Source organism: Drosophila mojavensis, unplaced genomic scaffold (genome assembly GCF_018153725.1).
Source record: "Drosophila mojavensis isolate 15081-1352.22 unplaced genomic scaffold, ASM1815372v1 contig_36, whole genome shotgun sequence".
In the NCBI taxonomy this organism is placed as follows: domain Eukaryota; kingdom Metazoa; phylum Arthropoda; class Insecta; order Diptera; family Drosophilidae; genus Drosophila; species Drosophila mojavensis.
This window is the reverse complement of record NW_025318858.1, coordinates 5,360,196-5,386,255: the sequence shown is the minus strand read 5'-3', so window position 1 is coordinate 5,386,255 and position 26,060 is coordinate 5,360,196. Positions and strand designations below refer to the sequence as shown.

At 37.3% G+C, this 26,060-nt stretch overlaps 1 protein-coding gene across 10 annotated transcripts; it reads left to right on the top strand.

Moving 5' to 3' along the window:
• Positions 1–731: 731 nt before the first annotated feature.
• On the top strand, positions 732–25,818 carry LOC6576019 (platelet-derived growth factor receptor alpha). 10 transcript variants are annotated; one of them, XM_015164929.3, is made up of 19 exons: positions 732–963; positions 15,322–15,524; positions 17,201–17,709; positions 18,302–18,458; positions 18,918–19,304; positions 19,659–19,810; positions 19,899–20,076; positions 20,167–20,636; positions 20,961–20,987; positions 21,352–21,661; positions 21,729–22,178; positions 22,244–22,723; positions 22,782–22,941; positions 23,314–23,561; positions 23,630–23,899; positions 23,968–24,217; positions 24,284–24,356; positions 24,423–24,573; positions 24,670–25,818. In XM_015164929.3, exons 2-19 carry the CDS (start codon positions 15,464–15,466, stop codon positions 25,230–25,232), a joined length of 4,896 nt encoding a protein of 1,631 aa, XP_015020415.2. In that variant the 5' UTR covers positions 732–963; positions 15,322–15,463; the 3' UTR covers positions 25,233–25,818. The 10 variants fall into 10 exon arrangements, with proteins under 10 accessions (XP_015020415.2, XP_015020417.2, XP_015020412.2 ...); XM_015164931.3 differs by having other exon boundaries at positions 18,302–18,476; positions 23,437–23,561; XM_015164926.3 differs by having other exon boundaries at positions 18,302–18,476; positions 24,814–25,818.
• Positions 25,819–26,060: the final 242 nt, after the last annotated feature.

Sequence of the window (26,060 nt, the reverse complement as noted above, 5' to 3'; positions counted from 1 at the left end):
TTTTTTAATTTTTACTGGCAAGACTCACAATCGGAAAATTGTTCACTGTTCTATTGTCAAAATTGAGAATTGTATACGGTTTGATCCGTTGTCAATGCAAGTATTGTTTATTTTGAGAACTTTAGACCTTTGTCAAAAAATGTATTATTATCCAATACACCCAGTCAGTGTATATATCTAAAATCAAAGAAATTTAAAAGTATATATGATAGCCCTTAACCTATTTAGCACAGTTTTCAAAATAATAACGTATTCAACAGCACGCTGCAAAGCTATTTGCTATAGAACTGTGTGCACTGCAGCATTTAGTACAAATGAATTAATTCAACGATCTGGCAGCACCGTACGCAATCTTGCCGCAGTCTCTCGCTCAATATTTTACATGACTAGCGCTGATACCATTTTAGCTTTATTTTCGTCAGATCTGGCTTTCTTTAAAGTCCGATTCCGGCTAGAAATTGAAAACAACGAGAGGTGGGAATTCTTTGTATGAAATTTGAGTGTCGTCAAGTCAAATTATTATTTAAATTGTTAAATTATTTAATAGAAATTATAAAATCAATAAAATCGAGCAAAAAATAAACAAAAGTATGAATACATATTTATATAAGCGATAATGTCAACATCACGATTCAGCTACTTTTGGTTGCCTTTCTAGCTAAATCTAGCTATCTGTGCTCTGGAAAAATGACAACGCTCACGACCAAAGCCAGCGCTTAACATTTAGTTCAGTTCAGCGAGTCGCGCCGTGCGGACGTTACGAACGCTTTAACAGAGAAGTGCGCCCGAGCCGCGGGTTTTTCAAACTCCGTTCAAAGAGTGCAAAGCGCAATTAAATGAGCTTGAAACACTCACAAAAAGGAAACTAAAACAAATAGAGCTGTTTTAACATGCTGACAGAGTGATAAATAAATGTGTTTCTTGATGTTTAAAGTGTAAATATACAAAAGTTCAACTCAAAACGTAAGCAAATAACTTAAAAAAATATGAAAAATTTAAAACATACAAAAAATAAAGATAAAATCGAGTATCAGAAGGTGCTAATGCGTAGCCTAAAAATACGCGATAAAATATAGATATATGTATATAGTGAGAGCTGTGTTTTTGCTAAAGTGCAAAATAATAGAGATAGAGTGAGAGAGAGAGAGAACCTGAGAGAGATAGAGATCTGTAGTGCTACAGGTGGTGACGAACACAACAATAAATTTTTTAGCTATAGAAATTCAAATGCAAACTCTATAAGACATAGATATTGAATGAGTGTAATGTGAGCACGTGTGTGTGTGTGTGTGTGTGTGTACGTGACGTCTATTGACAGCGCTCAATGTCGCATTTTAATCTAAATGCATTTTTGGAGCTCTCAGGGAGTCGTAAACCCATACATATTATCATTACTTGAACCGCTATCTGTAACCTCTCTCGCTCTCTCTCACTATCTCTGTTTTTTTGTGGTATTGTTATCAAATTAATTTTCATTGATAAGTGACTTTAAAACGTATCAATGTGTGTGAGTGTGTGGGCATTGAAGGTATTTCAGCGAATCGAGAGAACAAACACGGCCTGGCCTGGTTACCTGGCCGTGATTCATCGCATTTATGAATGTGAATAAACGTTGTTTTGTCGTTGTTGTTGTTGTTGTTGTTGTTGTTGTCTGTTGCTTTTGCTGTTATTGTGGTTAACTGTAGACTGCGTAAGCAGCTGACAGCAATGACTATCCACTAGCCAGGCTTAATCATCATCTGTGATCTGGCCAAAGCGTCTTGCAGATATTTTATTTGTATCTATTACACAGTATGACGTCTTCACTCGTGACTTGCTGCAGTTGCAGCCAATGACCCAGCTGCCAAAAAATAAATATATTAATGCAAGAAACAGTAATCGTAGCACAAATTTAAATACCCTTTTCAATTAAGGCAAACATAAATATGAAAATTGTCATTGCATTTCGCATGAAGAGCCCAACTTCGGGTTTCTTTGCTATTGTTCCCATGAAAACTGGCTTATATAGTTCCTAGATGCTAAGAAGTTGTTCTTACATTTGTTTTAGAAAGAAATAAATAATATATATATATAAAATATACAATATACACATACATACATGTTATATATAAACAATAAAAGAAAGCTCGACTGAGATAAAGGCAAATCTCGCCGGGGTGGAACCAGGATTCGTTCGTTTGTGTACCAGACGGCTTATCACGTAAAAAGAAAACAGCGTGGGTGCGAGCGAGAGGCAGATATAGAGAGAGAAGTTGTATTATTGATAAAGGCATTACAAGTGTAAGTAAAGTTATTTAGAGATTAATTTATTAAGCATTCAATCGCCATGAATTTTAAATTAAAATTCAATTTAATTTTCCTAACATTGTGAAGGAATTTTTATAATATATTTTAATCTCTAAAACTAACGAAAATCAGACAAACCTTTTTACTCAGACCCCAAACAAATCAATCGATTGTTCAAAATGATCATGGAATATATTTCATAAGTAGCGTGACAAATACGTTATACCCTGTGTTAGGGCAAGCCCAAGAGACTGTTCTGACGAGCTGGTTTCACGTCTTTGTATTTGTTTCTTTATTTTTTTGGCAGACAAGTTTTGAAAACAACTTTCTTAAACCGGTTACGAGCAGAGGGAGGGCTTCAAAAAACAAACAGAGTACAAATTGAGGTTTGGTATTATCAAATGGTTCGAGCTCCCACTGAAACGACAAACAATTTTCATTGATCCATGAGTCAGACAAATATATGGCTATACACACAATTCAGTCAAAGATGTTATGACAGGCAATGAGATATAATTATATTTCGTATGGATTGATCGATACTTCAGAAATTATATGTTCTATCTCATATCTCTATCTGTTCTTTCTATTAATAAATTGCTTTTCACATTGTATCTCATATGCAATCAAAGATACTTTTCATATGCCAATTGTATCAAAAGGTTTCTTATATTTCACTGCAGTTTTAATTGGATTTTGCATTGATGGTAAGATAGCTTTGCATTCATATTAAATCCCATATTGAATGAAAAATACTCCTTACTTTCATTTGTATCTCATTCTGAATTTAATATATCTATAGCATACAATTTGTATCTCAAATCGAACTAAGAACTAAGAAGATACTATTTACATACGAATTGTATATTCTCTATAGTCTTTTATCCTAAGCAACATCCAAGATACCTTTTATATACAAATTGTATGAGATACTTGGAACTATAACTACTTTCTACGTACAAATTGTATCTCATATACAGTCTTTATGCTTCTACATAGCAATCTAGGAAGTCAGTCTTGAGCTATTAGAAGTATGTATCGTCTATAGAATCAAAATTTATCTTAATGCATACAGATTGTATCTCATATCGAATCAAAGATACTTTATATATAAAAACTGTCTGTTGTATGTGATCTTTATTTATTTTGTGCCATCCTAGATACTTCGACCCACAAATTGTAAATTGTATCAATCATGGTATCACTTTCAAATTGTATCTTTATATCGATCAAAAGCACTTCTGCACACAAATTGCAGCCCATTACGAATCAAAGATACATACTTACACAGCCAAACTGTATCTTGCATGGCAATATGGAATCTTGAATCTCGTAGTTTGTGTCTGTTTGATCCAATTGGGTCAGCTGTGAAATTGCCTGCTGTGTCCGATTTGTTTATTAAATGCACGCTCTCGAGATCCACTTGCCCCATTTGTCCATTAGCCTCAGCTGCCACAGAACGTTAATTGCTGCCGCTGCATCAATCACTCCAACCACCACTGTGGCAAATTGTTGCTGTTGAGGCAAGTGAAACTGCAGCCGCAACTAGTTGCAGCACTTGCCGCCGCAACGATTGTTAACTGCTTTGATAAGCGGGAAAATCAATAAAGCTCGAGTATTTACAAGGAAAATGGCCAACAGCAGCAAATTTTCACACCTTTTTCTGGGTGCTAACATAGCGTCTTAGCATTTCCCGGTATCTTTGAACAGTGTATCAAATGAATGCCAATTGCATTACGCTGAACTCTAATACGCTACACTCGAGGCATATGCGCAGTTAACTGTACTTCGCCGCAATACAAAGCAAATGAATTTGCGAACGTGGCTTGGAGAGTTTTGGGTAAGTGGATTTGCCTTTACAGGGCATAAATAATTAAGTAGGGCGTATAGTGAGCCGGGTTCGACAGTGGAATACCCTATAGCCTGCTGCAAATGGAATTTAGACGTGTTTAAAAATTGTTTGTAAATGTTGATGGGCCTTTCGAAGGCAAAGATACAGATAGTGCTAGATGCTCATTGTGTGGGTCTATTCAGAAATACTATATAATCAAATTTCCTGATTTAGTTTATATCTTGAAAAAGAGCAAAGGTCCACTATATATAAACACATTTGATTAAAAAACTTGTGAATTGTACTCAAAAGTCTTTTCTAACCTCTGAAATTTAAATTCTAAATTAATGTAAAAAGAAATTCAGAAAATAAATAAAATCTTGTATGCTTTATATGTGTAGAAAAGCTGACTTTACAGTACTTCATATATATAGGATAAATCTGTGAGATTTTTTAAGCGCAGAGCATACCCCTCTTACTAAACAGCACGCATACAGGGTATTTTGAACGTGATGCAGCTGGCAGAATAACATTTTTTTAGTCAGGCCATTGAGCTGTCCGAGCGGTCAGCCTGGTGGGTGGCAATTGCCAAGGTGTAATTGTGTGAGTTTCTGTGTGAGTGTGTATACTTGCGTGCATGTGCTTTTTAAGCCGAAAAACGTTAAGGTCTTAGCCATAACTCATGCAAAGCCATTAGCTTTAAAGCCTTGCCTTTCACCTGAGAGAGAGAGAGAGAGAGAGAGCGGAAAGCTAGATGAATTTTCTTGCTATTCATTATGTTTATTTAGAAGTTTTCAAGTTTACCTCTTAGCCGGCACTCGCTGCTCGTAAATTTTCCGCAGTGCGGAAAACTTTGCGCCTTGGCACGCAGCTGCCTGCGAACAACAATAAGAATTTAATCTCATTGTGAAACAGATTCCCGCCCCAGACCCCAACCCTCTGCAGTTCGTATTTATTATGATTATGATTATTAAACTTTTATTATTTTTGTTGGAAATGCCTGTAAAATGCATTGCGTGCATTTTCCGTGACCCAAAAGCGCCAAAACATAATTAAATATTTACATCCAACAACATCAACAATCGAATGCAATTTCAACCTTTTCGATGCCATTGCCAATCGAAGGCGGGACTCAGAATTTGATGTTAAAGAGAAATGTATAAATAAACCCGCAAACCACTTGAAGATTATTTCAGACGTAATATTTGCGGCTGTTGCTGTTTACATATAACAACAATATATGGCCGATATATAAATCGGGCAGCATGCCAACAAATTGCCAACAAAAATTGTTTGTATTGAAGCCAAAATAAACAAAACAAAGCTGTCTACAATAAATTACAATACTAATAAAAGCCACTTAAATGTCGCGTCAATGAAATCGAAAGCTGGAAAAAAAACTTGTTCAAAAATATCACTCTCAACTCACAAGATTGCGGCGAATGTTACCAATGGAATAATTATATAAACCACATTTGCTGAAAACCCCAAACGGTTTTACTATGAGCATTTCCCTGAGTCTCTGACTCATGCCCAAGCGACAATTAGTTTGGGGCCTATTTCTGTTACACTGCAAGAAATAAATGGCGTCATTTAAATTGAGATTACGTTTACTAAAACTTCCACGAATTTCGGTTCAAATAATGCTCTAAGCTGTCCAAAATGTCCTACCTTTTCATTTGATTTAAGTATCTTAATGCTGTTCTTACTTTGTGGACATAGCTTAAGAGGAGATAACTTTGAAATTGAATATATTTCTTATAATAATTTTTTTATTCATAATTTTTCCCAAGACATTTAACTTTGTTATTTTTAATTTTCTTAGTTTAGCTGCAGATCTTAGCTGGCAGAAGCTCAAATTAAATTTTATTTGACTTCATTAAGACAAACTCACTCAAAGATCATATGAGTTGCCAAAAACATTTCTCTGTGCATCGTCGAGTGGAAATTTCACTTTTAATTTCGTTGGAAATACGCAACTTTCTTTGTAATTATGTAAAGAAATAAAACAAAGCATAAACAAGATACTGCTAATTTCCGTGTACTTACTCACAGATGCCCGCCCTTATCAAAAACCCAAATATTTTGCTCTTGCTGCTGCTACTATTTTGCATTTCGGATTTTTGCCGCATTTCGCTTCGCTATTTCGGGGCGACAATTTATTGCCTCGGCTAACTACATATCTCCACAAATGCTTAGATAAGCAACACATATACAAAAACATTATATTTGAGCATTGCAAAACACATGTTAAACATACTGATAAGCACTGCGAGTGTATCTGCAAGATACAGTATCTTAAGCTCGCCCGCACTTGATGTGAGCCCGAAAGCAGGCGAAAACAAAACCTTATATAAACATACATACACGCAGATATATAAATATATATTCAAATGCCGACCTTTATCGGCTAGCGTCTTGTGAGCAATTGGGCCGTAGGCGTGGCAGCTGTCCCGCTGTTTTTCTTGCCAATTTATCAAAATGCAAAGCGTGTTTGTTTTCCCAGTTGTTGTTTATGCAACTGTCTGCTAGATTAGCTGCGGCGCTGGCGGTGCAATTGTTGTTGATCTTATTGTTCTTGTTGATATGGTTGTTGTTGTTGTTGTTGTTGTTGTTGTAGGCAGCAAAGCGTTTGCACTTCAGCAATAATGCATTAGACTTGCAGCCATGTCGCAAAGCAGCAGCTCGCGCTCCTGTGGGCGTAAGCAATCCAATAGATACATTGCACAACATCCAACTCCCAACTAGCCCCACACCCGCAGGCAGCAGCTGTCAGCTCTACATGTGTGTGTGAGAGAAAGAGCGGCAGTCTCTCTGTGTGTGTGGAGCTGCACTTGTTGGCCCGCCCTCAAGGCGGAAATATGTCAACAAAGCCCACGCGACACGCTCCAGCTAGCTTCACTTATTTCGGCTCATATATCACAATTAGCTGAGCAACATGTAACGTGGTCAACAAATACTGGGTCAAACTTTAATAACAACAACAACAACAAGAACAACAGCAGCAAATTTTTGGTTAGTTAGTTAATTAATTAACAATACTTAAGAAACATGTAGCTGACATATTTTGCAAGTATGACAATAAGTGTGATCGGCCCATTAGCAGATATTGAGTAGACAGCCCTTAGTTCTGGCACGACAGCTGATACGCAAATTACACTAAAAAAAAAAACATATGTATAAACAAATAAAAATTCTTTGTAAACAAAATAACTAGGCAAAAATAATTACAGCTTATAGGAGAGTAATTTGATAACCTTCTTGATAATATGTATAAGTAGAACAAGGTGTAATTATGTGTATGATATACTACACCTATTTATTTTTGTAAATAAATAAAACTAGTTACTTGAACTGATATATGTATATTAAGATACTTTTACAACTTTCTGTATATATTTAAAAATTCAATAATATCACAAACTTAAGCTGTGTTATGTTTGTGTATGACTCTAGTTTTGTTAAAAAAATAAAATAAAGAAATAATATATGTTATAGTAATACATGCATATACAATACATTTCTTGTTTATATATTGGTATTATTGTTATTGATATACTCAAGATCGTTTGTTCATATGATAGTTATATGCCACAAGCGAAAGAAAATAAGACTCTTTGACACATTAAATTAGATTAACATTGAAGAACAGAGTAAAGTAGACATAGATAGCACTTCTGTATTATCAGAGATAATACTTCCAATATAACACTTCAAATATATTTACTTCACAGATTATTGAGTAAATATATATATCTTCTACTTGTACTACTATCTAACCGTTTTATTATTATTCTTTATTACTATTATTCTTTAAATTTCAGTAGTTTACTTATTCATACATATTATTATCTTCCCTTCTACTTCCATCACTTGCCGCAACTACTTTCATTTTCTCTCAGTGCACGTATATCTCTAATAAGATACGAAAATGTGGCGAACGTTACACTAATTGCTCTTTAGCTGACTTCACGCCCACACAACGCGACTCTTAAGCACGAAAAAAATTAGAAATAAAAAACTAATGAATTAGACAGGTCCTTCAGTATGGCATGTGGTTCCAGCTAATTTCGTCATCATCTGTGGCAGCACGCGAATAGCGTCATGGTCCAACATTTTCCGTTTTTGCGGAACAGCCTAATGATAATGCTTAGAGCCCCAATTTAATCCCATTTCTAGAGTATAATTTAGTTCTTAGAAGTAGAATATGTCGTAAGCTAATTAAGAAAGATGTAAATATGTGATATGTGTAAGTAAGACTCCTGTATGAATATATTATATTCTAGGAATACATATTTTAAGCCTTAATTGGGATTATCAATAAGTAACTATATACTACTATTGCTAGGTTGTTAACCCATTGAACTTGGCATGCAAAAGGCCTGAAATCAGCAGATTTAAAATGCGGCTTCACTTATACTAGACTAGGGATATTCAATTCACTCCCACGTATTTACTATTTTTCTGTACACAGCCCATTGAACTCACTATCTATAAGACCTATGAACATTCAATATTATATGTGGTTTCAGGCATATATACATACATATGTCTTTGAGCTATACAACTCCCTCCCTCAGAGCTCGATATATGTGAAATCCAGTTAGCATTTGTGGTATGCTTCTTATCTAAGCAGAGATCTGCTATTGGCACTTTCTCCATGTGTTCACTGGTTTTTCCATTTGGCCTCAACTCATGCTGCTAAGTCCAAACAACACAATTGCCCGCCCACTGCAGATCCATGCCGATATGCAGCTACCTTTTTTTTTCCATACAATTGACAATTGCTAAAGTTTGATTTATGCGCGAGCTTAGAAAACGCCCGCATGCTTCAGCTGTCTGTCAAATGGTTTAGGCCCATAAATTGGCTGAAACCACAAAAATCGTTTGTTGCCCCCAATTGTGAAAAATTTTCAATTTGCGTGCGTTGCACAGTTTGAATTTGTAATGAGCAGATATACCTCGATGGCGCGCCTCCTCCACCCGCCAACTTTGCGCCTCCAGCAATTGCAAATGGTCGAAAATATATTTCCTCATATTTTTGGCTGCATTCATTTCATTTCAGTTTTTTTTTTTTTTTTTTTGACTTTGGGCCAAGAATTTGCTGTTGTCGTTGTTTGTTTTTGTTTGCTTAAGCAGTTTTTGCAATTAAGTTCTTGCGCTTGCAATGGCAAAACAATTGAGATGGAAAGCCACTCGACTTTCCCACCCGTTCGCAAAGGTCATGAAGCAACAAAAAGCGACATAAATCTAAAATACAGTTAGCAAAATGCAGCTGAGAAAGCACTTGGAGAATAACTGATGAGTTTTCCTAAATAAACGCTTCATTTACATGAAACATCATGGAAAATTGATATATCACACCTTAAGGCCTTATATGTAAGTAAGAATCTAAAAAGTATTCCTCAGCTATTTCTGAGTTGTCGATGTATTATGATCTATGATGGATGTGCTTCATTCTTCAAATAAAACCCTAGTTATACATTCTAACCCAGTGCTAGCTCAGTTTTTCTTATAGTGTACCCTTCGCCTTAAGTATCTCACAATGAAAATGAAATATGTGTTGGAAGAAAGTCTGGCTATAAATTCCCAGTCTTAGACAACTCTTTTCTCAGTGCAGAACTTGCGCTAGGATTCCAAAATAAAACGCAAAATGTGCGACATGCTGTGCGAACAATTTCCTTTTGGAATCGTTAAGTCCGGAACATAAAATTCAATTCAAGACACAGAAACAAATTTAGATTTTTACGCAGGGCCAAATGAAAAGAAATGGCCAATAGCAACAAGGGTCAGTGGATGCCACAATTTGTGGCAGTCAGGCACGTAGAGGTGTTTATTGTTGTTGCTTTTGCAACAACCCCCACACCGGCAACCGCAAGACAGCTACAAATCTGTTGCACATGCAATCTAAAGCCAAGGGACGCGAAGCGCCACAAAGTTTTCCATTTATTGGCCATAAAAAAAGCTAGCAAGCAAGCAAACTGTCAAAAAACTTAACCCATAAACAACAACAAATACAAAGCATGAAAATTCCAGGCGTTGATGGAACTGAAACATGCAACAATCTAAATTTAAATACATAGAAACATATATATATATTTTCTACATCGATTCAAAGAATTGAAACTATTTCTTTCACCAATGCGAAATGCGATTAATAACGTGGCGTACACTGTAAAAAATAAATCTCTAATAAAAATAAACACATATAACTGAGAGTGACTAATGGGCGCTATACTACATGATGAGAAATATAATGGATATAAAAATTGTACAATTAAAAAAATGTATACCATATGTAAACAAAATATGAAAAAGGTAAAATCAGCATTTCAACCACAAATAGAAATATCAAATATCATAATTTACTTAGCACATGCGAGGGTCGTATAAAAATTGCGGCAGAGAAAAGTTAAAAATATGTAATATTAGCATATTCCTGGTTTTGCAATTTGTTAGAATTAAAGTGAGTCACACAAGCTTTAAAACATTGCAGATTATAAAGCGTTTCTAAAGACAAACAAAGCAAGAGCAGCTAGACTATTATTTTATAAAACTAATAAAATCTGTTACCTCCATAAAATTCGTAAAATAAATTGCAAAAAAAAAGAAACAAAATGCCAAAATAGTTTATAAATTTTTTCAGAATAACTTTAAAGGCATCTTGACCTACACAGAGTATATATGCAAATATATGTCTGATAACCAGAATATAAATCGAATTTTGAGCTCACGTAACTGTTTCAACTTATTCCACATGGCCTAAAATTTCAGCTCGACTCTAATAAAAACATATGTATGTATGATTGCAGTCAGGGGGACTCTACACACATACACATACATCTACAAATATACATATATATCATATGCATACATATATCAAGTTTACCCATATGCTTATTTGTATATATCCGCTATTAGAGTATCAAATGAAGCATTGTTCAATGAAATCGCGAAATATATACATATATACATATATATATATATATATATGTATACATATACATACATATTACATACATACATATTACATATTACATACATATTACATAAAATATATATACGAAATTATTTAGTCAACAAATGCCAATTCATATGCATTACGAGCAATTGAATTTATGTCTTCCAATGAGTATTTTCTATATGAAGAAGTGCGAAAAGTGTTAGATATGCATATGGATGGCACCTCAACTGCTAGGGGGAGTCCAGACAGTTCAGTTCAGACATCATAAAAACCGGCTTTGCTATGCAATCAGTTGTCGCTTCACTGGGCCGCATTTCAATTAATACGCAAATATTGTCATTTATGTAAACAGATTTTCATGGCGAGGCATTTTCAATGAGTGTGTCTCTCTCTCTCTCTCTCACACTGGTTTGAAGTGAGCCGAGGGTGTGCGCTCGAGCGTACCGCTCACCTATGACGTCATCGACGGCGCAAACAAACCGCTCGTAAACATGAATGTTAAATATTTTCAATCATTTTCACGTAAGAAATGATTATTTAAAGCACGCGAAAAAATAAAAAAGTTGAATCATGTCTGAGCAAGAAATTAAATCACAAATCAAATAGCGATGGACAGCAGCTCCTGCGTGCGAAAGGGACGCAAATTAAATCCGCTGCAGTTGTCACTAATTGCACTGAAGGCAGCAAACAATTGCGGCTGAGAGCTGGCGAGTGGGTAATTAGGCGGGGCTGGCCCATTGAGAGGGGAATACGAGGCTGTTAAAAATAGCCAACACGACACCACCAGCGGCAACAACAACTACGACAACAGCAATTGCTGCAGCAGCAAAAAAAAAACTGGCCAGAGGTATGCGTGAGCGCCCTTGAAAATGCAAAAGTGGGCGTGTCGCTATGGCAACTGCACGACAGCAACAAAATAATAATATAAAAAAATCCTCAGTCGAACAGTTGAGGACATGAGCAACAGCCGCCGCAGTCAATGTCCACGCCGTTAGCTAGCAACATGTTGCTAATTGCTGGCCACATGTTGCCAGACACATTTCATAGAAGCAGCGCGCTGTGGGCAATTGAAAGGAAACCGCTCCAAGCAAGTTGTCATACTCTCTACAATGCGGCTATGTGGCAGCGGTTGTTATTAAATATGAAATAAATGATTTAACTTTGACACGGACAACAAATGAAATAATGTGTATGTAAGCATTGCTGTTAAGTTTAACAGTATACTGTTAACTGTCAGAGTTGTCTGTTAAGCGGGTATTAGGGCATAATATTATATTAAGATCATTTAATTATACATATACACATTCATTCTTTAAAAATCGACTGTATTATAACACTGCTCTCCTACGCGATTCTCCTGAAGCTTTGTATTCTATATTCTCAAGTTTTTTAGCCAATTGGTTTATAAATATGTGTGTGGGTTTTTGATTGTATGTATGTTTGTGTGTGCGTATATTTATGTATATAAATTCAAATATGTACATACGTACTTAAGTAAGCACATACATATGTATGTAAATGTATTTATAAATGCATGTGTAAATATTACTGTTTGTATATAAATTGCTGATCTTCTATGAGACTCTCACTTCAATCAAACAGCAGCTGCAACAAAGAAGAATGACTTCATGTAATCATTATTCTGTCTTAATAAAATATAATATGTAATTTTTAATAGAGCTGTTGGCTTGCACAGCTAAAGCTAATCCACTGAAGTATCGAATTGAAAATGAAAATAACTATCTACAAAAGCCAATTGCTTTCGAAAGCTAACCGGTTTTATACGGTCCCTTTTACGAGCTTAATCCTCTTTAACGTGTACATTTGAAACGTCAGTTTAGCTGCAGAGCATCTGCTTGGCATGTACAAGCGTCTTGCTCTCTAGCCTGCCATTAACTAAGTGCTTGCTCGCATCATGGTTAAGCGATTAAACTTGTCCCTTCAATTCGAGCTGTCAATATTTGCAGGTGTAAGTGCCTGCAATGTCACTCAGGTGACTGCGAGAGGTTGAGCACATTAATTAGATGTTAGCGAGCTAGAGATGACTCATGGATTTCTTATGTCCTGCTGTCGTTGACAAAGATGAATGCCTTTGTTTGACGTCTGTTTGGCCGCCCAAAAAGACAATTAGCCAACAAGTTGGCTAGGCTTAAATGTCAGCAAACCGCCCCCATATGCTGTCGCGCCATTCTGCTGATTAGTCTCTGGGTGTGTTCCCAGTTGGCCAAATGTGAAATTCCTGTGAAATTCCTGTCTATATGACCACTTGTTGTCAACTGAAGCAGATGTGGCATGTGGGTTGGTGGGTGTTTGGCTTGTCTGTGAGTATGTATTACAAGCATATTTATGGCTCGGCCACCCGCCATAAACAGAGCCAATTGCCTGTTGTGTGTGTGTGTGTTTTAGTCAGAATGTTTAATTGTGCATGTCTCGTTGTTATTTAGTGCGCCGCATGTCGCCGGCCACCCTCACAGAGCTATGTATTGCTGTTGTTCTTGCTCCACATTTTACTGATCTGGCTTCACTGTGGATATCGCTTGTAGCGGATGTCCATTGTAATATTTTGTGTAACACTGTGCGTATGCGTAACGCACAAAGCTTTGTTGATGCGTGAGCACTGTCTCTCTCTCTCTCTCTCTCTCTCTCTCTCTCTCTCTCTCTCTCTCTCACACACACACTATCTATTCTCTCTCTCTCTCTGTTGATGTCTTATTCTCTATTGCTCAGACACAATTTGTTTTTGTTTATGCGCTTAAATACGATATACTGAAGCTGCGATAATACCACATTTTTCAGATTAAAGGTTCAGCAGTCCATAAAGAAACAAGCTATAGTCGACACTGCTCGACTACGAGATCCCCTGAATCCTTGGAGCAATAGCTATTTCAATAATTTTTCGCGTCATTCAGCTTACACAAGAAACACGCACACATACACACACACACATACGACATACGATCTTCATGAATGATTAAAACATCTTCAGATTATGATTAATAGATAGATATGCATGTATTTGCCAAAGCACAAGTCTCTAATATTTGAAATACGGTTTTTACAAACATGGGGGTGAGGGGGTGGATATGGGGGTGGGGGGTAAATTTTAACAAAATCCGAAATTGCATAAATTGCATATAAGCATACATAAAAAATTTGGAGACTCTAGCAATAAAGGTGTAGGAGATATAATTTTATAACTGGTTTTCGATAAGGTTTGTTATCGATAAAAAAAAGATCGGGATGAGTTATCGATTTTTAATGATAAACTTGATATCCGCGCTGTAATTACGGACATTTAAAAAAAAAAGTTGAAGTCTCTAGCTCTTATATCTCCTGAAATCGACGCGTTCATACATACGGACAGACAGACGGACAGACAGACGGACAGGGCCAAATCAACTCAGCTCGTCGCCCTGATCAAGAATATATATACTTTGTGGGGTCTGCCACGCCTCCTTCTGCCTGTTACATACATTTCAACAAAACCATTATACCCTGATTTCCCATTGAAAATGGGTTCAGGGTATAACAAGCACAAACAAAAATTCAGTCATATTTCAATTATTTATCAACAAACCAACTACCGAAGCACAATAACAATATCCCGAACAGCCTCAATTCAGTTCGAGTTTCAAGACGCCAGTCGTATAGAACTTGAAGATTGAGCATTCAGTTGGGTTGGAGAGATTGCGCGCAGCGTTCGAAACGGAAATCATTCGGTTATTGTGAATGGGTATAGAATGTTGTGAATTAAAGCATACACAAATTAAAAGCTAATATTAATAAAAATAATATAATAATAATAATAATAATAATAATAATAATAATAATAAGAAAAAATACAAAAAAAAACAGCTTCTTACTTTTTATAAGCTAAAAAGAAATATATAATACAAATAACTACAAATTCTTCTCATTGTTAACGAAAAAAGAACAAAAAATTATAAATACAATTTTTAATACTGCCACAGTTTTATTTATTTTTTACACTTTTTATTACTATATACATCAGAAAAACCATTTATTTTTATAAATTTTTTTCGTAGTAAACTAAAAGTTAAACAAATTAAAAAAAAATAAAAATAAATAAATGATAAATAAAATTTAAAATATTGGCAAAATTTTATTTATTTTTTCACACTTTTTATTATTATATACAACAGAGACTAAAATCATATATCTAAAAATATATATGTATTTTCGTAATAAATTAAAAGTTAAACAAATTCATTTCTTGCAGTGCTCTCAGGCGAAATTCGTGATAACAATGAAGTACTTCAGCCAGATATCTTAAATATATATTCAAATATATACAAAAAGAAAATAAAACAAAAACAACAATTTAAATATAAAATTAACATATTCAAATTAACATTATCAAAATGCGGAAACTTTTGCTGCTCTGCCTCATCGGAATCTCATGCTTTCACTACAATCAAGCATGTAAGTAACGATTTACTGTTTAAGCAATAAATAAAAATAAATATAAAAAATATATATATTTCCATTTAATCTGGAGTAGATAATAATAATAGGGGCTATTCGGGCCTTTGGCATGTTTCCTGAATGAATTTCTGAGAAGTGATAAATGCCATAAATTCTATTCGCATATATATATAAATAACTTTTGATAAAGGACTACACAACAAAAGCATAGATAAACTGCTTAGCTTTAAATCTATTGGGCATGCCAGAACTCAGCTTGCATACAGGGTATTTTGAGTTGAAATGTTTTAAATGATGGCCATGAAATGTTTAGCGCAAGCAATTCACACAATTAAAATATGAGTAGTACATATGTGTATGCATATATATAAATTCTGACATATATATCATGTGTCTATATGGCGTCTCTCTCTCTCTCGCTCTATATTATATATTATATATATTATAAGAGTATTTATTCCATACAATGATGATCGCACAGGCCTTTGCTTCTTGTCTTCCTTATAATTTATGATCCACGCTCGATCGCCTCATCCAGCCAGCTTCCAATCATCCAATCTCTATGGAGTCTTAAGTGAATTGCTAGACACAATTGTGAACTTCGAACGATCGTTGATAAGCGAATGTCTCCTCTCTTCGCTCTTCATTTTCGGTAGTGGCGCCGACCATTAAAACGATCGAGCATATCCCATTAAAGTGTCACTCGTAAAATATAATATGCTCTATCGTTTACCACAAGCGAGCTCTATTAAGTAGTACTTCATATCTATGGCGTATTTCTCGCACGCTCAGCCCAGAGAAACAAGCTGCCATGATATGACTTAGATTTTTTCTTATCCGAAACTGTTGTGCCTCAAGTAGCTATGTGATTGCTAAATATCTGTATAATATTTTTGTCTACACTTTACTTGCTCTTGCTTAAAGTCGACTTTACCTTAGATAAATTAATTTAATACTAGTGCAGATATCAAATCAAAGCTGTATACTTTTATTTACTTCGCGAACAGTGAATACAATTCAAGAGCGTAATGCTATCAACAGTCCTCCATTTAGTTATCGCCAGTAAAAAATCATTGACTTCATAAGAAAGCATAATACACATAATATACAATATTTTATTTATGTCTATATATACATATACATATATGTATGACAGAGTCTGTATAGGAGATAGAGAATTACAAAGCTGATGGCAAATGATGATCATTGAGCAGAAGGTAGCTAAGCTGCTTCAGGTCAATATATGGAAAATATGGAGCTTATAATTAATATAGGACTTAGAAAAGAGTGAGAGCGATTGAAAGAGAGATAAATCCTGACGTAGACGACAATAGAGAGAGAGAGAGACGTATCAGAGAGAAAAAGAAAAGGAGCAATGAGACTGAGAGAGTAAAACAAAGAAAGAAAGATAAAGAAAAGTTAAGTAAGACAGAAAGAGAGGGAGAGATTGTTTATATATCTACATATATACTTCCATTCATAGACCTGTTAAAGGACCAGCAAACACCACTAGATTACATCTCCCTCTAAGACCTGCCTAACTAAGAGATAACAGCTCATATACTCCGATACATATATTGTTATAGTTAAAGCAATGTTAATTTGTTGTTGAAATATTTTCTAGAATGGTATACCTAACGAGCAGACATTTAATCTCTAATTTTTCTCACTAGTGCCCCGCCCACAAAGTCACCTCGACAGTAATGATATACCCTATAATTGTGGCGGCGAGTTTGGTGTGCCGCTTATAACGCCCTGCAAGGACTCCCTTAAACTAGAAGTTGGCACAACGTATACTCTGCAATGCGAAGCCAGCGAACCCATCGAATGGTGGAGCAGCCACGACGGATTGAAACAGGGTGAGCCCTTTGAGAACACTGAAGATCCACAACGTCCATTTGGCAACAGGCTCGTATTGGAGGAGGTCACAGTCGATAATGTCTCCGCCTATTATTGCATCAAGTCCTCGTCGGCGCCCGATCAGATGAACTGGTCGGAGGAGGCGCTCGTCAGTTTGGTCAACGAAGATGAGGCCAGCACCATTTATGTGTTTGTGAATGACAAAAAGAATTTGCTGGTGGCGCAGGAACCAATTATTTATGCTCGGCAATACTCTGAGGTGATAATACCCTGTAAACCGACCATGCCCGAGACGGAAGTGCTGCTAACCTTCAACGGTGAAGTGAGTATTTGACAGGATATATATTCTCTTTGTGCTTATCAATTCACACGCTTCTCAAACATGTTTGTTCGTCATTCATCACGCCGAGCAGATAGGTAAAATAAGCTCAAGTACGGCCTCTCAAAGCCGACATGATTTCTACAATAATTCAAATTATGATCCCAAGGTGGGGTTCACACTATATTTCATAACTGACAAAATACCGCCCTCCTGGAAATGCAAAGCGGCTAACACGGACTACAATGTTAACATACACTACCAAAGTATGTGTAATTATTTATAATCGATAAACGATAGACATATGTATTTAGTCAGCTCCATATTATATTTGCGTTCATCTGTACATATCACATATTCGTAAATGAATATAGATATATTTATATATATTGTAACAACAAAAATTTGTAGATCGAAAATTCCGAAAAGTTGTTTTGTTAGGCTATCGTGGCTGATCGATGAATCGATAGGATAGAAATTGTCCTTCAAAGCTTTTCTCTGCCCTCATAACTCCCATCTCTCGCATTTCTTACCAAACATGTCTGATATACCTCACTATAATCATCAAATAAATCAATATATATATTATCCGTAGACATTTTCCAGTGAGAATACCGGTCGATATGATCCGAAACGTGGTTTTGTTATCGAAATACGCAGCGTTACCGATGGCGGTGAATATTATTGCGAGCCCAAAATCCCCTCGCCGGATAATGAAGAGGAAAGCACGCTCATAGTTGTGCGCTTTATTGGTAACGGTCATATTGATAGTGAGTTTTTGCACCCCAAAGTTTGTGATTTGTGATTTTCCGTCCATATATGTGTCGTAAATATTGCTTTATATTTAAAAAACAAAAACAAAAACAAAAACTAGAAAATCCTTCTATTACTTAAAACTTTCCAAGAGGCTTTCGGATTTGCACCTATGGCTATGGGTCTAAGATCTTACAACAGTGCAATCAAAATTTGTTATTAATCACATACCACAATGAGCACACACACAAATACACACACACACTGAAGTACAGTTGCACACGGTAGTTGTCGAAAAAAAAACTATAATTGCTTTTTAAATGTGAGGTTTTATGTGTTACTTAGATTTTTAAATACAACAATCTGCCTCTGTGTGTCTCTCTCTCTCTCTCTCTATCTGTCCTTTTTTATAAATACTTTTCAATAACTGTCTTATTAATATGCTAACACATTCTCAGCATTCGGATTGGACAAAAATACTTTGGTGCAGACTGAGATGTTAACTAACCTAACGCACGATGATTTGAAGGTTATGAATCTCGCCGATGAGTCCATCAATGTTACTAACAGAGCCAACGATATCGTTGCATTAACAACTGGTGCTGGGCATGTTGATAGCGATATCGATAGCGATAACGATATCAATGTCGATATCGATATCGATATTCAGAACGATACCGATAACACGGTAGCCAATGATATCCCCAACTTTGACTTTGACTCATCCTCGTTAACATCATCCTCGCCCTACTCCTCATCATCGTCGTCTGCCCCGCGTCGTCTCAAGCGCAGCTACACGATGTTGGCCCCGATGAAACCTTTGCCCTCAAGGCAACCAAAAGGGCGTAAGTGTTGCGGTTGTCCCTTGTTGTCTTGTTGCCTCTAAATGTCATGCATAATGTTTTCATTTCTGTTTTGTGATATTTTTGTTCGCTTTTGGTTTACTTGCATTATTTTTATTGTCGCTTGTTGTTAGTTACTAATTATTATTGGAATGTGTTATTAATGGTGCTTTAAATTTTTATATTAGCTAATTGTTAACACTTAAGTTTTAGTTCTTAACGCCTGTATGTGTATTACACTAACTCCTCTAAAACCTCCCCCGCTAACCCACTGCATGTAACTGTACAAATGCTTGCGCCACTTCACCTAACTGTAAAAATCCTTCAATAACGTAATCCTCTCTGCGTGCACAACAGAAGCGAGCGATCGCCTCAACAAGCCCGTCATCACCTCAACGTCTCGTGGCTATGTCTACGAGGGTGAAACATTTGAGCTGGTCTGCGAGCTCTCTGCCCCGCACGGCGTTGTCTACGATATGCAGTGGATTATTCCGGAAAAAGTGGATAAGGTAAGGGATTAAAGTGCGCTGAAAATACAGGTTGATCAAGTGCGACTCGAGTAGAATTGTAAAATAAAATCTGTTCAATTTTCCTTAGCTCCGCTATACGAACACCACTCCGAAATTTGACGATAATGTGAAGAATCACACCTATCAGGTGGGCCGCAGTACCATGACCGTGCGAGATGCCAAGCTAACTGATAACGGTGTCTACAAGTGTGTCGTGCGCGACTCACATGTCACGCAGTTCGGCTCCTACGGGATGCATGTTATGCGTGAGTGACATTTCGATTGTTGACTTCGAAAACAAGTATAGAACTGGTTTTGTATTTACCTTTTTAAATGTATTTTTGCAACCAAAACAGAGCCAAACTCCAGCTATCTGAAAGTGTCAGAGCCCTCCAAACACTATACAGTGCTCGAGCATGCGAACCGCACTATACAAATGACGGCCAACTTTGAGGGCTTTCCGCAGCCCACATTCAAGTGGTACAAACCGAATGGCATTGAGGTCTGGGACACCGAACCGAACTTCAAAATCCTCGCAACAGAGTCCAGCACAACACTGAAAATACTTAACGCACAGCTCGAGGACAGCGGCACCTATACGCTCAAAGGAACGAATGGAGTTGATGCCAAGCAGCTGGACTTTAATGTTAGCGTCATCTCGGGACCTGTTCTCAGCATGAATGATGTCTATGTGGTGGCTGGCGAGGAAGCCCATCTCAACTGCAGCGTCAAAGCCTATCCACCTGCTGTTGTCACATTTATGTACAAGGCCTGTCGCCTAAAGCCGCGCTGGCCCGAATGTGAGCAAGCATCGCAGAACTTTAGTGTAAGTACTTAGTAATTTATGAATTCATATAGCAGTTGTATTACATAGACTAACTATACGTTAAAACCTTTCAAGCTGACTAAACCGCTTCCCCTCCATAGCAGATAGATCCTAACAAAGTCCTCAAAAATTAGAGAATTATTTAATTATAGTAGTTTCTAACCAATATCATTTGATTATTATTATTAAACTTATTAAACAAAAGCTAAACATATTTGTAAAATGTATATATGATATTCAATTTGAAACATTCAATTTGATAAATAATCTTTTATTTGTATTTTGCTCCCAACTTGCTCTACACAAATGAAATTGAAATTCAAGTCCAAAGAGGTCCAGGAAATATATCAGGTACTCGGTTTGTTCAGACTGATTATAAGCTAGAAATTTATATACATTTTTATTTAAGTAATTAGTTTAGTTATCTTAATAATTAAATATATCATTAACTTAAAATAATTCGGTAGCATTCAAAATTTCCCAAATAAACTGAAACAGGCTGCTGTTGAGCACCAATACTGAGTCGTTTAACAGTGCTGGTTAAGCTAACAGTTTAGCTGTAGCTGCTGCTGTAATGTAAAGTCTACTGCCACTGTTAAAAGACTATTTTCTTGTTAACAGTTTATATTATTTTAGTTAAGGTAGATAACTTTAATATAATGAAAATATAATATATTCAAGTACAGTCAATAACATATAAAACTTATTTTAACAGTATAAGACGAACACACGACCGGGCCTGTTGAGTATCGAAAATATACACGAGGCGATCTTTACGCCGGATAAACCAGGAATTATCATATGCGTTGCTCAGAATCTAATCGACAATAAGCCGATGACATCCCAGACCCGGGCGCATGTGTTTCTGGGCAACGTTGCCCAGAACATTAGTATATCTGGCCTGGATCCAAGCCGTAAGATAGCCAAGGGCGATGAGGAGACGTTCACGTGCTCTGCTCTGGCCTATCACTTCGATGGCAATCTGGAATGGTATCACGATGGAGAACAAGTGGTCGCCAGTCCTGGTAAGTGATTTTCGTACAGCATTAATTGATTGATTGATTGTCTAACTGATTGTGAATCATCTTTAAGGTATTGAGGTGGAGATGAACACCACGGAATATTCGTATACGAAGACACTGAGGTTCCATGCCATAGCCGACAAGGATCGTGGCACGTACGAATGCCGTGCACACTATATTAATAATCCAGATCTGTACGATAGTCGTGAGATCGATGTCTACGTACACGATCCAAAAGCTCCTCAATGGTCGTACACAAATCTCAATGCCAACTCGAAGATCGAACGCAATTTGGGCGACTCCCTGATCCTCGAGTGCAAATCGAAAGCAGTGCCACAGGCGAAGGTCTACTGGTACAAGGACGACGTCGAGCTATTCGAGACGAATCGCACACACATTGTTGAGGATGGCACCAAGCTGTTGATACCCCATCTGTATCCCTCGCACGATGGCAACTATCGCTGTGTGGTCTCCAATCGCTTGGGCAGCATAGAAAACTCCGTCAAGGTCATCATTGCAAGTAAGTGTGAATCTTTGTAGATAACTAGATATCAAGATATATATAGTATATACCCCGTTTTATAGATATGCCTGGCATGAGCAAAGCCTGGATTTGGTTCACTGTCATCTTCTTTTTGATTCTAATTGCCCTCTGCATTTTCCTGGGCATACGCTATCGACAGGAGCGTCGGCGTCATTTGGCCTTGAAGGCCGCTGGTTTGGCCAACTTTGTTGAGGGCGATGTGGAGCAGATCAATCCGGCTCTGTCGCTGGATGAGCAGGCGGAACTGCTGCCCTATGATAGTAAATTCGAATTTCGGCGCGAAAAATTGAAGCTGGGCAAGCAGCTGGGAGCTGGCGCCTTTGGCGTGGTGCTAAAAGGCGAGGCGGAGGGCATAAAAAACGATGAACCCGTCACCACGGTGGCCGTCAAAATGGTGAAACGCACGGCCGATGCGGAAGTGGTGCGTGCCCTGGTCTCCGAGCTAAAGATTATGGTCCATCTGGGACAGCATCTGAATGTTGTAAATCTCTTGGGCGCTGTTACCAAGAACATAGCGAAGCGTAAGTCATAGAAACTAGACTTTACAGCTTAATTTACATACGCATATCATTTTGACAGGTGAATTGATGGTCATCGTGGAGTATTGTCGCTTTGGAAATGTACAAAACTTTTTACTACGCAATCGCAAGTGCTTCATCAATCAGATTAATCCTATTACCGATCGCATCGATCCTACCATCATGACGCAACGAATCTCAGACAACTTCGATCTGCACCGGTAAGTGGCCAACAAAAGTGCATGTTAACATTTAACATTCAGGCAATCGCTAATGTCAACTAACATTGTTCTAATCTAATTTCCTGTTAACTAACATTGTTCCCGTTCTGCTGCAACTCGCGCTAACAAATGCTCTTAACTATTACGAAACCCAATTCACAAACTAATTACAACAATCAAATTTCCTTAAAATATACACACACACATCTATACAAATGTATATATACATATATATATATATATATATATATACACACACACACACACGCGCGCGCTTGTGCCTGTGGTTTATGGTCTACTATTCCTCTCTGCACTCTGCTCTGAACCTGCTAAATGTGTCTGTGTTGTGCACCCACTATGTATATTAACCAGTGATGGTGGTGTTGGTGGTGGTGTTAGTGGTGGCTTGAAATATGCTAACGTCGGTTTCCCGAACCATCCATATATCAATCACATGAACTCCGTAAACAACAACTATACGCACCATAATCGCAGAAACTCCGACAACGATCCACGTTCGGGCACACGAGCCGGCCGCACTGTAACAGGTGGCTCCACCTATGATCGTCAAATGGACACCTGTGCCACGGAGGCAACTGTGATGACCACAGTGCCAGAGGGTAAGTTAACTACTATAATTTAATTCCAGAACTCGATATAAAAATATTTGTCCGCTTTTTATTTTTAGATGATCACGTCATGTCCAACAATTCAATTCAACCCGCCTGGCGTTCAAACTATAAGACAGACTCCACCGAAGCAATGTCTGTGACCACCACCGACCTGATTAGTTGGGCATTCCAGGTGGCACGAGGCATGGATTACCTCTCCTCGAAGAAGGTGCTCCACGGCGATCTTGCAGCACGTAATATTCTGCTCTGCGAAGATAATGTGGTTAAAATTTGTGACTTTGGTCTGGCACGTTCCATGTACAGAGGAGATAACTATAAAAAATCAGGTAAGATTAATCAAATTACTTAACTTTGAACAATTAATTCCTAATCATTCTTCGACTTTTATTTTCAGAGAGCGGTAAATTACCCATCAAATGGTTGGCGTTGGAATCGCTCAGCGATCATGTCTTTAGCACCTACAGCGATGTGTGGTCCTTTGGCATTGTGCTATGGGAGCTATTTTCGCTATCGAAGGTGCCCTATCCAGGCATTGATCCCAATCAGGAGCTGTTCAACAAGCTCAACGATGGCTATCGCATGGAGAAGCCGCCCTATGCCAATCAGGAGATCTACGAAATAATGCTCGAGTGCTGGAGAAAGAGGTAAATTAAAAGAAAAATGAAGTCTTTATGAACTGCTTCAATTGAAACCCATTTCAATTTGATTAGTCCCGAGAGTCGACCTTTGTTCAATGTACTGGAAAGACGTTTTGCCGACATGCTAGGCGAGGATGTGGCCAATGTAAGTGGGATGTCTACAACAAATGCTCTATGATTTACTAAGAGAATCTCATTTGGATAATTGCAGCATTATCTCGACCTCAATGATCCCTATATGCGCTCGAACACAGAATATATGAAAAACCGGCCCACCGACTATTTGTCGTTGATGGGCGCGCCGGACGACTTTGCTCCATCGGCGCCACGCTATGTTAATGGACACATAGTGCCAAAGATAAGTAAGTACATGTTGAGTTTTCGCTTGGATGTGGATGTAACTAACTGAACTGCACACTCACACACCCACACGCTCACACACATGCTCACACTAACAGGAATTGAAGAATCATCCGATGATTATCTACAAATGAATACAGAGAACAGCACCGCCATCTTTTCACCTACGCGCCCCAAAGGCGATGCCGACCTAGCCGATTTGCCAGCCATAGACACAAACGAAACCTCTTTCACGTTCCCAGATACTAATCGCACAGTGGGCCAACAGCATTCGCCAACGCTGGCGAACAATATGGACTCTAGCATACATAAGCCGGTGCGACGCAAGAACGGATTGCCGACGACAGTGGATGCAGCTGATCAGGCACCCGAGGAGATACCCATGCTGCATCGCGTCTCCACATCGGATGGCGAGGAACGGAACAGTCCGGAGCAATCGCGGAGATTTCCCCAACAGTATGTTAATGCCACGCCCACGCCCTCGCCGCGACATCACATCGAGACAGCGCTGAATGGCAGCGGCGGCGACAACTACGTTAACGTGAAGCCGCCGCGCAAGAATCTGCCGAACAAATCAGCAGGAGGCGGCACAGATGCCTTCTCCAATCCCAGCTACCAGCCATTGAAGGCGGTCAACGAGAAAGAAGAGCGGAGATATTAAAATTAAGCATAGCATATATAGAAGATATTTAATTAAACGATGCTACCTAGTGGCATGATATAGTTGTTAAGCATTCACTCAACCCATATTGCCTAGTGTTTAGTGTCCGCATTTCGTATATACATACATACACACATATGCCTGTACTATTAAGTACATATTGTACTATATTTTCTAAGAATGAATATTCATATATGTATGTTCTCTATGTATATGCTCGACATAAGTTCAATGTTAATTATATGCGAATATCTATGTAGTATGTACATATATTTAACTCATTTTAAATGTTATCAAATTAGAAACGAAAAATGTATAACAGCTTATTGTTAAGTCTAACAGACTCAGACAACACATAGACTAGGCATGAGAGATTAGAGATTATGTATACACGATTCTATGTTAATATATTATTCATAACAGCTTAAGTTATAAACGATCTTTATGTGCTTTTTCTATTTATTTAGACAGGCCTATTTAACTCATTGATTTGGTCTGTTTTAAATGTTTCAATAACATCTTTGTTCATGAAAATTTATCTGCTTAAAAATTAAGTACAGACATATTAAATGGATTTTCAAATTTGTTTTTGTGTAACTTTTGATAAAATGGAAAAATCTTTTTGGATAACATTTTTATTATTTAGAGCCAAAAGATAATTTATTTTCTGCATATTGTTAAAAAAAAAAAAAAAAAAAGAACATTTCCGACTCTAAGCTACAATATTTATAAGTATAGGCAGCCCTTTTGAATTCCAGTATTTCTAATACTTCTGATTAATCTTGTTTCCATATTTCTTGCTAGAACTATTAAATAAACATATTGTAT

Bases quoted from the DNA above. Each gene is read 5' to 3' on its own strand.
- LOC6576019 (XM_015164927.3), top strand. From the start codon at position 15,464: ATGCGGAAACTTTTGCTGCTCTGCCTCATCGGAATCTCATGCTTTCAC. The intron at 23,562-23,629 runs GTAAGTTAACTA...TTTTATTTTTAG, and splicing joins GATGACCACAGTGCCAGAGG to ATGATCACGTCATGTCCAAC. The intron at 24,218-24,283 runs GTAAATTAAAAG...CAATTTGATTAG, and splicing joins CTCGAGTGCTGGAGAAAGAG to TCCCGAGAGTCGACCTTTGT.